The sequence below is a fragment of the Lontra canadensis genome, unplaced genomic scaffold (assembly GCF_010015895.1).
Source record: "Lontra canadensis isolate GAN:19392208 unplaced genomic scaffold, GSC_riverotter_1.0 scaffold82, whole genome shotgun sequence".
Classification (NCBI taxonomy): domain Eukaryota; kingdom Metazoa; phylum Chordata; class Mammalia; order Carnivora; family Mustelidae; genus Lontra; species Lontra canadensis.
Window position 1 is genome coordinate 7,528,660 of NW_022631076.1, and position 15,842 is coordinate 7,544,501.

Genomic DNA, 15,842 nt, shown 5'->3' on the forward strand with positions numbered 1-15,842 from the left:
GCTCCTGTCTCCTGGCCTGTAGTCTGCCTGCTACTACGAGTGCATGTACCCCGAGCCTTCTTCCCCACATTTCCACTTCCCTGCAGTCCATCTCACCCGGAAGGGAATCCACTCTCCTTTCATCTATCCTGACCAGCCCCTCGGGTTTCAGCCTGGCCCTTCATCTGATCGCGCATCTCAACCAGCCCTTGCTTCCCTTGTCCCCGCAGCTCAGATTCCACGAACATGGACCAGCGCCTCTCTCAGTCTCAGCCAGGGTTCCCATTCCTGCTCTCACATCTCTCCCACCACAGCCAAGGCCATCTTGGGGGCTCAAGCCTGAGAATTGGCCTTGCCCTTCACACCACCCCCACCTTTTCCCTTTAACACTCATTTTGAGGCTGTTTTCCAGCAACAACTTAGGTTTTTGAGATATCAACTTTTCTTCATAGATCATCACCCCCCCACACTGCCCCACCCCCGGCTGGCTAGGAACAAAAGAGCAGCAAAGGTAGAAGCCTGTGTTTCCCTTAACAGTGGTCATTGTGTCTTCCACTTTGCCCTCTCTTCTTCCAACAGAGGGAGCTGGGGGGTGGGGGCCAGTGTTGCTAGAAGGTCAAGGATGCTCTGGGCAGGTGAGTGCTCTGTGGGGGCAAGGTGCTCCCAGCGGAATCCTAGAGTGACTGCTCGGGGTGGGAGGAGAGGGCTGCCTCACCCTGCAGTGGTTTGCTGAAGACTTCCCCCTCTCAGTTTTGAAAGAGATAAGAATATGTCTCTCACGAAATATACCACTTGGGCATAAAGATTATTTTGAGCTGAAGGCAACTGAGAATCAAAAGATGCAGAAAGAAACCTTCTCAGAGCTTCCCTTATCTGACTCTAAAAGCAATAAAATCTGGGAAATAAGGCTGCGATAAATTCCTTCTTCAGGCCAGACCTACTCCCAGAAGGGAGAATGTGAATAAAATCTACTCCAATCCCTTCTTCAGGGTGGTTTTAAGGCCCTGACAGAAACAGAAAGTTCACTCATAATTGTTTAGAAAGATGCTATCATGAACGTTATCTCTTGAGTGTTCTCCTAAAACCCATTTATTTTCTCCTAAAAGCCTTTTCTTCCCCCACCCTCTCTCCTACTAAATTTGGTGCATAACCTTCTAGCTTCAAGTATTTAAAGAGCCAGCTACTTCTTCCGTCAGCTCCCATGTGTATACAAATAAATCTTGTCCTCTCGTTAATCTGTCGTTTGTCAATTTAATTCACAGACCCCAGACACAGAACCTAAGTGGGAGAGGAAAAGTTTTTCCTCTCCAGCGGTTGCATGTTGTGACATGGAGAGTGACAGCCAGTGGCTTGGCTTCTGCCCCCTGTTGGCAGATGCTTGGTCTGCAGCAACTCCCAGTCTGTGGGTACCTGTTGATGATTTTCATGTAGAAGAACATAGTCTGGGGCACCTGGGTGGCTCAGTGGGTTAAGGCCTCTGCCTTCGGCTCGGGTCATGATCCCAGGGTCCTGGGATTGAGCCCGGCTTGGGGCTTTCTGCTCAGCGGGGAGCCTGCTTCCCTTCCTCTCTCTCTGCCTGCCTCTCTGCCTGATTGCGACCTCTGCCTGTCAAATAAATAAATAAAATTAAAAAAAAAAAAGAAGAAGAACACAATCTTCCTTTGCCCGTTATCTCAGCCCCCAAACTGAATATATTAGCCTTCATCTTAAGAGGTATACAGAGGTCGAATATATTAGCCTTCGTCTTAAGAGGTATACAGAGGTCGATCTATATACAATTTTTAAAGATATGCTATAGAATCTGCTATATAATCTCCCAACACGACAACCCTCATTCACACTCATTATTTCTCACAGCATCCCTGAACTGGAAGGATAGCCATTACAATCAAGGCCTCCAACAAGCAAGGGCTTGTCACCAAGTCCCAGTCTGATGGTTTTTAATTCATCCTTGTTGGGTTCCCGTTAAATCTCTACAGTGCTACAAGTCACACAAACCCAGTTACAAAGAACTACGGCGCTCTCCAGGGGAGGTCAGGGGCTGATCCCTCCACAGTGGCCGTAATGGTGTGAGTGGTGGCCGTGGAGAGGGTGAGATGCCGGAGCGGTGGGCGGTCTCTGGAAGACTTTCCTCTGTTACCATCACCCTGGCCTTTGGTCCAAGAATGACACATTCCACTGCAAATCAGGGGCCCCACAGGTGCAGCGGTCTCACGGGATTATTCCAGGGCTAGTTCCTCCTAAACAAATCCCCTTAAATGGAAATCCCTTTAGCATACGTGAGTTCACCCATGTGGTAGTCCTCTCTGGTCCCTTCTCTTGCCACTGACTTGTTACTACAGAGAATGGAAGGTCTGGCACTCTTGGGCAACGCGGCCACATCAGGCCACTAGCCAGGATTTTCCGGCGGCTCTGAGACCCATTTGACAGAAGATAGGGCTGAGTCCGCACTTGAGGTAGAGCATTCCAAGCCCAATTCGGATCTGTCAGCCCAGCCTACTCAAGGAATCCTCCCCCACACCGTGGAAAAACCCAGTTCCTGGGATCCCAGGCCATGAATATTAATGGCCGTTCTGTCATCCTGCTGGTTTGTGCAAACAAAATGTCTCCCCCGGGGCTGGGCTGAAGCAGGTGGGGGCGTAAGTGATGGGGAGACACCGAGGTGATGAATTTTGGCCAGCGGCCCCCATAGAGGAGTGTGAAAAGAGAAAGGAAAACAGACATTGCACAAAGTGATCTGGAGGCTTTCCCGGCAAGCCGCCAGAGGTGTTAACAAGTGAGAGTTGTCCGCTAGGAACCGCTCTGGGCACAGAGGCCAGAATCATGCTTTGCCTTTCAGAAGCAGAGGGGGAGGCTGGAGAGGGAGGTTGGAGGGGGAGGCTGGAGCGGGCGGCCGAGCAGCTGGTGGGCTGCAGGCTAACTGCCCTCACAGCCAGGCTGGGCTCCATAAAACGTTAATAGCGGCTTCACAGAGCCTAATCCTATAACCCTAGCAGGTTTCCCCCCTCCCTCTTTTAAGTCAATAGGATTTCTTTCTGGAAAAGAGGAGCCAAGGGGTAACCTTGCACAGCAGAGACTCTGGCTTGAGCCCCAGAGAGGGGGAGGCTGATGAGGAGGGCCCTGCTAGCAGTCCACTTGCCTCAGGGGACCAAGCCCCTCTCCTTCCCTCAGTCAAAGGAAAGGGAGCCTTGACACAGGAAGAGGCAGCAAAGACAGGATGGCTCTACTTGGAGAATTTATGAGTGCCTCTGGCAGTCCCCGGAAGAGGCTTTGTACAGGTTTCCCCATACTTTCCTGCAGTTACCACAGCCCCCGCAGCCGTCACCTGGCCATTAGGTCTGAGGCCTCCATCGCAGTCAGGCCTTGCAGAGCCTGAGCTGATGAGGGAGGCCATGGTAGGCGTCAGGTGTGGCCAAGATGGCTTCTTTGGTGCCGACACAGGTGTTCCTCTTGGTGACCACAGGACCTATTGGCGGAGAATTTGATGAAGGCTAGGAAGTTCTGCATTACCAGGCTAGACTAGAGACAAAGGAATGCCATCCTTTTGCTTGTGGTACAAGGCCGGCTTAGCTCTGAGGCCACCGGGCCTGGGAAATGAGGTAACATAATTTTTAGAGGGAGAAATCCGCTCAGGCTTTGCTACCAAGGAAATATCCACTGTGAGACTTCAGATTGTAACCAGGCCAACCCAGGGAGGCAACATCCGAGCTACTAAAGACTCCTGGTGCCGAAAAAGGAAGGTCAAGCTCTGGGGCCCCGCAGTGCCTGGGGTTTCCCGTCAGAACACGTCTCCTTCCCCACCTTTACCCACCCACAGGGTCTGCTTCCTGCGAGGTTCCACCTGACCCTCCCTCTGCCGATGCAGGATTTCAGATTCTCTGTCCAGAAGAAAAAACACTTTCCCCAGTGGGTGCTTCTCCACCTCTCCCTACAGGAAGCCCCCCTCCCCTTCAATCTTTCCTTCCCCGACCAGTCCAGGATCCTCCCCCGTGGTTTCCATCTCTCTTTCTTGGAAAAGAGGTTCTCATAGGGGAGGCAAAATGTTACCTCTCCCCATTTAGGATTTCACTGGGGACACAAACGAAAAGACAGCTTACCAAGAGGGAACAGTTTATTAATACAGTGGTGACATCATGTAGGAGAAACCTCAAATAAGGAGTAACTCGAAGTGGCGGCCGGGGCTGCCAGCAGCTTCAACAAGGAGCACTGCTTCATAAAGAGACAACAGGACAAAGGCAAGGGGTCTCAGGCTCCCAAGGGCGGTGAGCCGTGGGAAAGGCGACTGTGTGGGAGGAAACACATGGAGTAGTTTGCAGATTCTTCTGGTAGGCCGAGAAGAGTTTGTCTGCAGTCAAAGGGAAAGTTATACCCTGCCTTTAGGCAGAAAGGAGGAAATGTAGAGAGCGCTCTCCTATGTTTGCTGCTTCCTAAGCGCCTTCCACTCAAAGAGGCATCTTTTGGGCTGGCATAGTTCTACATTACATTCTGTGGCCGGCTTACACTATTACTGCCCATCCCAGCCGGCCTCAGGAAGCTCTCCTCCCCTTTCTTCGGGCTGTGCTCTCAGGCTAGGTAAGCTGGTGAAGGCTCTCTGGCTAGGGCAATGTGTTGTTCCTTCCAGGTAATGCGGTTGCAGGTGCTAGTGAGATGCAGTGGGGGACAGACGTCCGGGCTCTGGGATGGACTTGAGTGGGAGGGCAGGGGAGGCTTCTATCCGGTGGAGCTTTGTTCGTTGACCTGGGGGGCACCTGCCTCTCTCCTGAGAGGTCTAGCCCTGGCTGCTTTTTTTCATCCCACTAGGTCCCGTTAGGTTTTAAGGGATGAGGTTTTGCTTGTACGATCCTCCTCATATGGAGATCTTTGTGATGATGAGTTATCATAAGAGTATCCATCCCCTTCGGCCTGATTCTGCAAGCCAGAAGCTCAGCTCCTGGAGAGAGAGGGGAGCTTGCCCTTCATTAAAGCAGTGGCCAGCCTTGGCATAACATCTCCACTTTCGGATTCTGGCCGAAAGGTCTTCTGTATGCACAGGGCAGACTCGTCTCATTGTCAAGTCTAATACATAAATCGCAGCTCGGAGCCACGAGACCCAGATGTAAAATGCAGTGTCTGGCACCGCTAGAGATAACTATATTACCTGTAATCAGGAAAGCGGGCCATCTTGATCCTCCACTCTGCTCTGGTGACTCCAGTGATCGATTTGGCTAAACTCCGATGAAGCAGAAGGACATTCAGGTGCAGGGCTTCAAGTGAAATGAAAGCAGCTGAGCCAAGAGATGAGATCATGAAACTCTTTGCAAAAGGAGGTGAACCGAGGAACCGTGACCCCTGGCTCCCCGGGGGCTTCTGCTGAGTCCTTCCTGAGCTCCGCTTTGCTTCTTGACTTCAGAACGTGAGAGACACTGTTGTATCTGTTTAAGAAACACGACTTTTTTCGTTTAGGGCCGTTTGAGTGAGTTTGAAAACCATCTCTGATTTGATCTGAAAGTGATCTGCCCACCAAGGCTGCGTGGGGCCTGGAGTTCTGTGAGGGCCACTCCTTTAGTTTGAGAAGATGAAGACCTTGCTGAAGCGAAATATTACCTTTTTAAAAAAAAGATTTTATTTATTTATTTGTCAGAGAGAGAAAGGGAGAGCGCGAAAGCAGGGGTAGCAGCAGAGGGAGAAGCAGGCTCCCTGCTGAGCAAGGAGCCTGACACGGGGCTCCATCCCCAGACCCTGGGATCATGACCTGAGCTGAAGGCAGAGGCTTTAACTGACTGAGCCACCCAGGAAACCCTGAAGTGAAATATTATTATAAAAGGATGAAGGCCAGCATCAGCCCATAGCATTCTAGAACTGTGTTATCCAACAGAATGTGGGGAAGAAAAAAAAAAAAGTAGAATGCAGGACACCCACGTAACTTAAAAAGTTTGTATTAGCCACATTTAAAAAGTAAAAGAGACTAGTAAAGTTAGCCCTAATATATTTTATTTAATACAAGATATCAAACCTTACAATTTTAATATGCAATCATATTAAATATAAAAATATGCAGTCAATTAAAAAATATAAGGGTATTTTCCATTCTTTTTTCAATTTGGGGGTCCCAAGTCTTTGAATCTGGTGTGTATTTGACACAACCGATCTCCACTTCAACCAGTCACTTCTCAAAGGCTCAGCAGCCACGTGTGGTCATGGCTTCTAGATTGGACAGCGCAGACTGGGACCGTCCACCAACCAGAATTTCAAAAGAGTAGGGCAAGTACTTTTGGATGGGAAGAGAAGCAGGGAGGAGAGACCTCCGTGAAATAATGGTGGAGAAAGGGATGTTCTTTATCTAGTTCTGTCCTGAGCTCTAAGCCACATCTGTTCTAGAGGGGCGGGGCTCCGGTCAGGAGTACAGAATGGAGAGGGTGGTGCTCTGTGGGCTGGACACAGCCTCCTGGGCTCTTCCCTCTCCGGAGCTGCTCCTACCCTCCTCTGAGAAGGAGAAATATGACCTGAAATCATGAGGGAATGGGGCTTGCAGATGGGCATGTCTCTGTCTTAATCCTCAGCAAATGCGAAAGGTGGGAGATGGGAGCAGACAGGAAAGCCAGGGAGAAGGACTTGAAAAGGAGGAATGTAGCTAAGTATCTAGCAAAGATCTCAAAAAATAGGCAGCAGACATGGGATGGCTGGAGAACTGTAGATTAAGGACACAATAAATAATGCAAGAGGGTTTCTCCCCGGGGTAGGTTGGGGTGAGAGCCAACACTTGGCTGTTTGTTGAGTCTACCAAAGAGCTCAAACACTCACTGTGGTTTGGAACTCTTTTTTTTCTTAAACAGGACAACTCGCTTTTTGGGAAAAGATTTATTTATTTATTTTAGAGGGGGAAAGCATGAGACTGTGGGGTGGGGGCAAGGAAGGGAGGGAGAGCAGAGAGAGGGAGACAAGCAGACTCCCCGTTGAGCCGGGAGCCCAATGCAGGGCTGGATCCCAGGACCCTGAGATTATGACCCGAGCTGAAACCAGGAGTGGGGTGTTTAACTGACTAAGCTACCCAAGCACTCTAGTTTTGAAACTTTTGCTGCTCATATGTTCTAGGAAAAGCCAGGTTCTTTGCAATAAAAGGCATAAAGCTATGTAGAAATATGCCCTTGGCGTCAGCCGTTGTGGTCGCAGGCGTGTAAAGAAGTTTGCCAACTGCAGCTTTTAGAGAACGGGACAATAACACTTCACCAAGGATCTACCAAGCGGCGGGAACCCAAACTGCACCGTTACGGGAACGAGGCAGAACACCATCGTGGAGGAACCAGCAACCTTCAAATAATCCTTGTATTCCCTGGGATGCCTACTACCACAGGTGAAAGAAAATTGTAACTGAAGACTAACTGGCTCAATCATAAGGATATTTACTGTTTTTTAACTAAAAAAACTGAACGTAGGGCCGCCTGGGTGACTCAGTTGGTTAAGCGTCTGCCTTTGGCTCAGATCATGATCTCCGGGTCCTGGCATCAAGCCCCGAGTTGGGCTCGCTGCTCAGCGGGGAATCTGCATCCCCCTCTCCCTCTGTCTATTCCACCCCCGTATTTAAAAAAAAAAAAAAAGTCTGAATGTAGGCAGTTCTAGGGCTGGTTCTGCAGCTTTCTGACATCATCACAGACTTGAGCTCATTTGATCCCACGTTTTCACCTCCACAGTCTGTTTGACTTTTTGTCCTTTGGTTTGTTGCCTCATGAGTTCGAGATGGCTGCCATAGTTCCAGCATTGCATCCAAATTCAAAAGTAGGAAGCAGAGGGTAAAGGGTTTTCTTCTCAAGATGCCCTTCGAACCCAAGTATTGAGAAGCTTCCCAGGAAACATCCCTTCATCTCTCACTGACCAGAACTGGGTCACATGGCCGTGGATCATTTTCAGGAAGTCTTAGGGAGGGAACCAGCTTTTGGATAGCTAACTATAATGAATGCCTCAGGTCCCAAGACAGGCATCATGCTGTAGAAGGAAGAGCACTACCTTATGAGCCAGGAGCCACCAGCTTGCTATGTGACCTGTCCTTGTCACTTAGTCTCTCTGAACCTACAACCTTATCTCCAGGGTGAAGAATTAGATTCATTAGATGGTCTCTTTCTGCTACAACAATTTTGATTTTATTAAAACTCGTTTGAGGGTGTTGAATGAGCTGTCCGGGGTAATATAATTAATTTAATGAGATCCATTTGGTAAAAAACAGCTGTGGCTCTTCTTCCTGTGGTCAGGGCACGTTTGTTGGCTGGATAAACTCTCCTGCTCACAGATTTTGATGGAAGTTTAATTACACCAACATTTTGGTGTCCTTGGTCTCTCTGAACGCCAGTTCCCAGTAGGAATGTTGGACCCTGTGTGTTGTGCTAAGCCAGAGGGACCTCTCCTGGCCTTGATTGACCTTGATCAGCCCTGCCCAGGTTGGGTCAGCAGAGGAGACCTCCCCTCGCATCTGGCATTCATTGCTCTCTCGAGTTTCTTTTCACCCAACTCTGGCCTAAATGTGGGCTTTATCTACATCCTTCCCGAAGCCCTTCACATGACAAAACTACTCAGCGCCCTCCTTTTTGTCTAAGCACTGCTTGCAGGGAATCACTGTGATGTTATGCTGGTGTGAATGGATACTGAGGGGACAAGGCTGCCCTACACACGGGTCAGGTACGGGGGTTTCGTGCACGGCTCCTGCAGGCCAGGCCGGGGCAGGAGCAAGGCAGGTGAGTCAAAGCTCTTCTCAGTGGTCTGTAACAGAGTCCACTCAGAAAAGATTCGGGGAAGCCGTGGGGGATCCAATGAGAACCGGGTGCAGGGGGTACCATCAGGTTCCTATAAGGGACTCGGATGGGGGGAACTGCCCCACACTTGGGCAGCTTCTGTCTCCTGCTTTCTTCTTCTTCTCCCTCTGTGGTTAGGAACACTTGAGTACCCTGGTCACTTCACAGTTCCCAAGTTGGCTTGCCCTCAGTTCAAACAACAGTGAAGACAGACAGGCATCTCTGCATCTTTTTTTTTTTTTTAAGATTTAATTTTTTGTTAGAGGGAGAGTTCATGAGAGAGAGAGAGAGAGAGGATGAGCAGGGAGTGGGGCAGAGGGAGAGGGAGAAGCAGGCTCCCCACTGAGCACAGAGCCTGACACGGGGCTCAATCCTAGGACCCTGAGATCATGACCCGAGCCCGAGATGCTTAACTGACTGAGCCTCCCAGGCACCTTGGAAATGTTAATCTCATCTGAAAACACTCTCATAGAAAAATCTAGAATAATATTTGACCAAATATCCAGACACCTTGGTCTAATCGGGTTGGAACATAAAAGAAACCATCATCTCCTTTAATTCTACCTAGTAGGAGCCCATATGTGGGGACTCGATTTTTTCTGTCCTTCTCACCTCTAGAGGAACCCCCACCCCTGCCAAAAACCATCTTCTGAAGGTGGGAGCTGGGTGTGGCTCAGCCTGACTCTTGACATCCTCAGTTTCCTGTCTTGCCTCTTGCTTCATGTTGCCAGGGACCTCTCTCAGCAGCAGAACCCTGGTGTCCTCAGCTGGGCATTCCGGGGGAGCTGGTAATGCCTGCTTCCTACAGCAGTCTGTCATGCTTGCAGCGTAATTCCCCCAGTGGTAATCGCCACGCTGACAGAATGAGTGGTTAGCTAGCTTGCTGATCTGTCAGCAGGCTTGGCTCTTACGAGCAGACCATGATTTACTAAGAAAAAGGATCTCAGGTGTTAGATTGCCTGACACCGGCCTCAGCAGGCATGTTTTTAATATTATATTTTAATAATGCTGCATATTCTTAAGATCTCCAGGATGCAAAGCTCTGTTGCTTCAGCTTTGCTGTAAATTTCACATAAAACAGACTCTCACATGACTTTAGAATGGCAGGAGGCACAAATACATCCAATGTGTCACAAATAGACCTACCCTGTAGAAGAGGGTTCACTTCCCAGGTCCTCGTTTCTCAAACCCTGTACATTCCAAAGCGCGGCCTATCTTCAGAAGGACTGCCCTTGGCTGGCTCCTGGGAGTGATTCCGGAGCCTTTGGATTCTCTATTGTACAGCTGAGGCCAAGGCCATATTTTCCCACTGGCACCTGGGCCGGGGTGCTGGGCACACAGGAGCTCACATTAGTCCCATGGTCCTACCCAGCTGAACTGATCCTTAATAAAAATCCTGGATGCCAAGGCTGGGATGAGACTCACTGGTTGTCACACGTTGTTGCTGGGAGAATTAGCATGTCCCCATGCCACTTTCTTGGGAGAGGACCCCCTGAAATCTTGTGCTTGGTTTCTCCAGGAGTTTGGCTGCCCCCCTTTTCCCTTTGCTGATTTGTTCCGTATCCTTTCACTGTAATAAACCATAAGTGTGAGTGCGACAGCTTTTCTGCGTCCTGTGAGTCCTTCTAGTGAATTATTGAAACTGGAGGATGGTCTTGGGAAGCCCCCTCCGGATAGTTACTTGGCGGAGGACTCTGTGGTGGGGGGCAGTGGTGGAGAAGTGACTTTGGGGACTGTTAACAGTGGGAAATTAATAACAAAAGGGCTGGAACTGGCCCTGGAGGGCTCCCTGGGGGGGCCAAGTGTGGCAGTCTCTCATTTCTACCTCTTTGCCCCCACAGTGCCTAGCACACTGTCCTGCAATGCAGATGGTGCCCTGCCCAGATCCCGTTTAGCAGGTGCGCTGAGGGGACCCATTGCCCAGCTGCTGTGGGTTTTGGCTGCCAATTGGCTCCTAGGAGAACTGGCCTTAGCTGAATGGGCTCTTTCCTCCACTCCACCCCAACAGTCCCCAGTCACTAGCTGACATGGGGGCACAAATGCCTCTTTTCCTCAACGTGGGATCAACTCCCTGGTGCCATTCATTCTCCAGAGCTCTGTGTGGTGTCAGGCTGAAGCTGGTCTCTACCCGGACCTCGTGCTGGCTGAGCGTTCTTCCCCAGCCTTGCTTCCTGTCCTCTCCCTTCTCTTAGCGCTTTCCTTCCAACAATCACTTGCGGAGAAGCCCCCATCTCAGGGACTGATTTGAGGGAACCAATTCGAGATGGTGATGACCCAACCGTCATGGCTGTTGGAACCCCCACGACCATGTTTGATACCGTGCCAATGCCCTGAACCAACTTAGCATGGCTCCCGGTGTCCTTGTTTCTGCAAAGGCATTTCTCAGTCATATTTAAAACTCTTAGTATCGAGCCCATGAATTACAGCGGAGAAGATGTAAACCACGTGTTAGCAGCTCTGGGAGACGGAAGGGGAAACAATTGTTGAAGAGGAGGTTTGCTCTCAGCCACAGGCTTGTCATTCACATGCTTCCTCCTTCCCACAGTGGTGACTTGCACCGTGACCGGCTTCCTTCCCTTCTCCGTCATCTCTCCTTCGCTCTAGCTTCTGATCTCATTCCTCCTACTCCCGAACGACTTGCCTTTTTTTTTTTTTTTTGTCTCAAGATTTGCCTCTGAAGGAAAATAAGCCAGTGCCCCATCCGATTTTCCTTACTGTACAGATCAGGCCCCAAGCTGGGCAGAAGCTATCTGGAGGGTTGGGACACCACGTCCAATGTCAGAGTACAGAGAACCGGAGAACTGTCTGGCGTGGAAAACTCACAATTAGTGTCACAAGTGTTGTGAGTAGAAACACATCTTCACAGGAGACAGGATCAGACAATACGTGAATGGACGTACGGTTGACCCCTGAGCATGGGGCTTGGAGGCACCGACTCCCACTAAGCAGAAAATCTGCATACGGAACTACTGACTCCCCAAAACTTAACTGCTAAGAGCCTACTGTTGGCCAGAAGCCTCATCCATAACACAAAGTTGATTAATACATATTTTGTATGTTATGTGTATTATATGCTACAGTCTTAAAATAAAGTCAGCTGGAGAAAAGAAAATGTTAGAAGAAAATTGCTCAAGAGAAACTACATTGACAGTATCCCACTATAAAAAATCCGTCTCCAAGCGGGCCCGGCAGCTCAAAGCTGGAATGCTCAAGGGTCAACCTCAGGGTTGCTCCTTTCTTAGTTTTTCTATCCTTTGTTGCTGTTTGCTCTTGGGGCTTCTCAAACCCCACTTCCCACACCCACCAGCACCTCAAATTGGGCCTCAAGGGCAATGTAAGATTCCCACCAGGACTCTGGCCCCGCCCCCAGTGCTCTCTTCATCCACCTCTGCCCCGCAGAGAGATGGCCACTCTCTGCTGCCATTTTGGAGAGAATCCCACAACTCCCTTAACGGGGCTGCTCCTCTTGGCTCAAATGCAGCCCACCAGTAGAAAGTTCTTCCAAGGCAAGGGCCTTTCAGGGAAGTCCAAATCGACAGAAACACATTTTAAGAACCCCCTCCATTGTCTTTTTTTTTTTTTTTTTAAGATTTTATTTATTTCACAGATAGAGATCACCAAGTAGGCAGAGAGGCAGGCAGAGAGAGAGAGGAGGAAGCAGGCTCCCCGTGGAGCAGAGAGCCCGATGTGGGGCTCGATCCCAGGACTCTGGGATCATGACCTGAGCCGAAGGCAGAGGCTTTAACCCACTGAGCCTCCCAGGCACCCCGTCCCCCTCCATTGTCTTATTTTATAGTTGTTGAATAACAAATGAGGTCACGACTAATGTCCGGCCGGTCTTACAAAGCGGTGAACTTCAGTTGAGGGGACTCTCAGGTACCTGTGAAGTGTGGCTCGGGGAGGTATTTGTGGGTGTTGGCTCCCCCAAATCTCATGATGTTGGCCCCTTTGGGGCTGGACGAAAGGTTTAGCCTTGCTCAGAAGGATTGGGGTTAACTCCAAGATATGGTTTGAAATCTATAGGACGGACACCAGGCCCGACCCAGGCAGTTCTGGAATCACTCCCCCGACTACCAATCCGTATAGATTCTCTGCTCCCCTCCCCGCCGACAGCAACCCCTCAAAATCCTGCCCTCCGGGGTGCAGGGAGAAGCCAGCCTCCCTCCAAGGACTCCACCACTGCCCAAGACGCGATCAAATAATACATAAATGAATGAGAGCATACTTCGATGAATAAAGGACTCTGTGTTCCAATAAAACTTTATTTGGCCCATCCTGATCAAGTTTAATAGATCTTTTGAAAACATGAGTAGTTATAACAATTCCTCTATAATAACAATTATATATGAACTCCTGGTCAGGGTCAGCAGCTTGTTCCTTTACCAAAAAAGTAAAGCCGCCCTCTGAGGACAAGTGGCACATGAGGAGCGGTGTGTATCTCCTTGTCTTATTTAAAAAAAAAAAAAAAGAAAGAAAGAAACTCAAACACTTCATATTTACATATTTTCCATTAAAAATTATGGTCAGTGTGATTAATTTTGTTTTTAAATATAAGTTTCTAACGTGTTGCAGGTTTCAATGTACAACTCTTAGTTAGCGGATAGGTTTAAGGTGCTGTTAAGGTGAGGGTGAACACAGCCCAAGGCCAACACTGGGGAGTCCTCTGTTTGCAGACTGGCTAGACCTCCCGTGGGTATCTTTGGGGGTTCTGGGCGGGGGCAGAATACCAGTGGTGGGAATGGCAGAGCATTTCGGGGAATGGACTCTGCTTCCGCAGAGGGCTTGCTGTGCCCCTATACTATCACCCCAGGCTCTGAATGCGAGGACACCTCTGGTATGCACGCCCCAAACTCAGCCTGAAGCTACGAGGGGCATGGCTGCTTGGAAGCCCTTCCTGTGTCCTGGGGTCTCTATGCTGGTGCCTGACCCCTGAGGACTTTTCCTGTTGGCACCCCGCCTTTCCCATCTTCCCACCTTGCTCCCAAGGCCACTTGCTTTCCATGCATTTCTTTAGGGACCACTCTTTGCCAGGGCTAAATGGGTGATCAAAATCAAGGTCAGTATTCACGAAGCATGATGGGTCCCATGTGAAATCTTCTCTAACACATTTGCTCTATGGCGGGCACCTCATGGCCTTGTTTACTCCAAAGGCGCAATTTGTGCCAAGAACATTAGTTCCCGAGGTAGGCTGGGAGAGGAGTTCTGTACATGTCTGCGGGTGGGTTCCATGTATGGGACTGGGTGTTGGGCTGCAGGCATTACTGGGACTGCTGTCTTCAAACTCACCTGTGTATGACACTCCCTGGGGAGCTGGGGCCATGACCTTGCATCCGTGCATGTGTCAGGAAAGTGCATAGGGAGTTCTGGAGGTGTGTGCCCAGGTCTGGAAGATGAGCTCTTGGACCCACAGATCCCACACTGGTCTGATCTGAGCCAAGGTTTTCAGACCACACAGGGATGAGACAAACAGGGGTGTGGCAGGTGGGGTTACTGAAAGACTTGAGGAACCAGAAAATATCTGGTTGGTCTGTAGAGTAAAACTAACTCAGTTTCCCATTTTGGAATATAAAGCAACATTGCTCTGAATAAAAGATGGGATAGGGCAGATGGTGATGGGCAGGGAAGAAACACCTTGGACCAAGGTTTTTGACTGGAAAGCCACAGGGCCCCCAGCAGAGGAAGACAGTTTAGAGTGGACAGACACTGGCCTAGGAGAACCCGGCTCCCAGCCTTGCCCTGGGGGTAAGCACTTCACTTGGCTTCTCCAGGCCTCACTGTCCTTCCTCTGTCCATGAGGCTAGACTGGCCAGATGGCTTCAACCATCAGCCAGCAAGATTCCTCTGCACCCGGCCGGGCTTGCAGACTGCTATCTAAGACACACTGCTTCCCGGCAAACCGCCACCTAGCAAGGGCCCCCTCTCTGCTGGGAAAGTGATCAACCCCCAAACTAGGCTCCTGTTCAAACCTGCTCCCAGAAGTTAAAGGCTAGTTATTAAGGCAGTTTAAGAAATGGACATTCCTCTCCCTCCTCGGATCCTTCCTGTGTTTTGCTAACCCCAAGGCAGCAGAGAGGGGTACAAGGGGCGGTGGAGAAGCCGGGGAGGAGGGCCAGCTCCTTCTTGCCAGGCCGGGCTTTCCCGGGTGGCCTCCACTTGGGGGTGCCTGGAGCTCCCCCTCTCCCTCACCACCTTTCTTTGGAGAAGGCCTCGGTCTGCACGAGATCGCCGGGGTGCTCGGGGAGGCACGCGCCATTGAGGTCACCCAGTTTATTGTCCGGCAGGTCCTCGGGCTTGCTGCAGAGCTTCAGGGCGCGGGAGATGAACACGTCCAGGTCGAACTGGGGGCTGGCGCCCCCGTCGATGGGGGCCGGGCGGCCAGGCGGAGAGGCAGACAGGCGGCGCTCAGGGCTGTCGGGGGGCGGGCTGGCGCGCTCCGGGCCACCTTGCGTGCTCTTGACCCACTGTGCGATCTCCAGGAAGAGGTTGGCCGGCTCGTCCTCGTGTGGCCCAGCGTCCGCGGCCACCGTGGTGCTCGGGGGCGCCCCGGCCGCCTGCTTCCAGTGCGACAGGTCCAGGATGAGCTTGGGCTCGGAGTAGTGGTGCGGCTTGCTGTCGCGCCACAGCAGCTTGTCCAGGTAGGAAGGCGAGCCCACCTTGTAGTCGCAGGAGCGCCCGTAGTCGGCCTCGAAAGCGCGCTCCATGGACGAGTGCGAGCGCTCCAGGAAGCGCTCCGAGCTGCTCTGCGAGTCCTTGCGCGGGTCCACCTGCACGTCCTCGGCCAGCGGCGCCGAGCCCGCGCGCGGGTCGCGCTGCACTTCGCTTGCGTCCTGGCAACGGTCTGGCCTCCACTCCAGGTCCGAGGACAGGCTCACAGGGTACCTGCAAGGGTGCAGACAAACGGAATGGTGAGTTGCCTTCCCCGAGGGAGCCAAGGCCCCGCACCCCTGTCTGCTGCGCACAGACTGCCTTTCCATTCCTTTCTTGTCCCTCTGGTTCCGTGACCGCCCCCACCCACACCCCCCAGGGCTCTGGTGGAAGGACTGATTTTTTTTTTTTTGGGGGGGGGGGCTTAACCCTTGTATTCTTCTGTAACTCTTTCAATAT

At 51.0% G+C, this 15,842-nt stretch overlaps 1 protein-coding gene across 1 annotated transcript in view; it reads right to left on the reverse strand.

Moving 5' to 3' along the window:
- Nucleotides 1-12,972: 12,972 nt before the first annotated feature.
- MAPK4 (mitogen-activated protein kinase 4) overlaps nucleotides 12,973-15,842 on the reverse strand; it is a 141,325-nt gene continuing 138,455 nt past the window's right edge. The window contains exon 6 of the mRNA XM_032882496.1: nucleotides 12,973-15,617. Within this exon, the coding sequence (XP_032738387.1) occupies nucleotides 14,921-15,617 (697 nt within the window). The 3' untranslated portion in view covers nucleotides 12,973-14,920. The remainder of the gene's footprint in view (nucleotides 15,618-15,842) is intronic.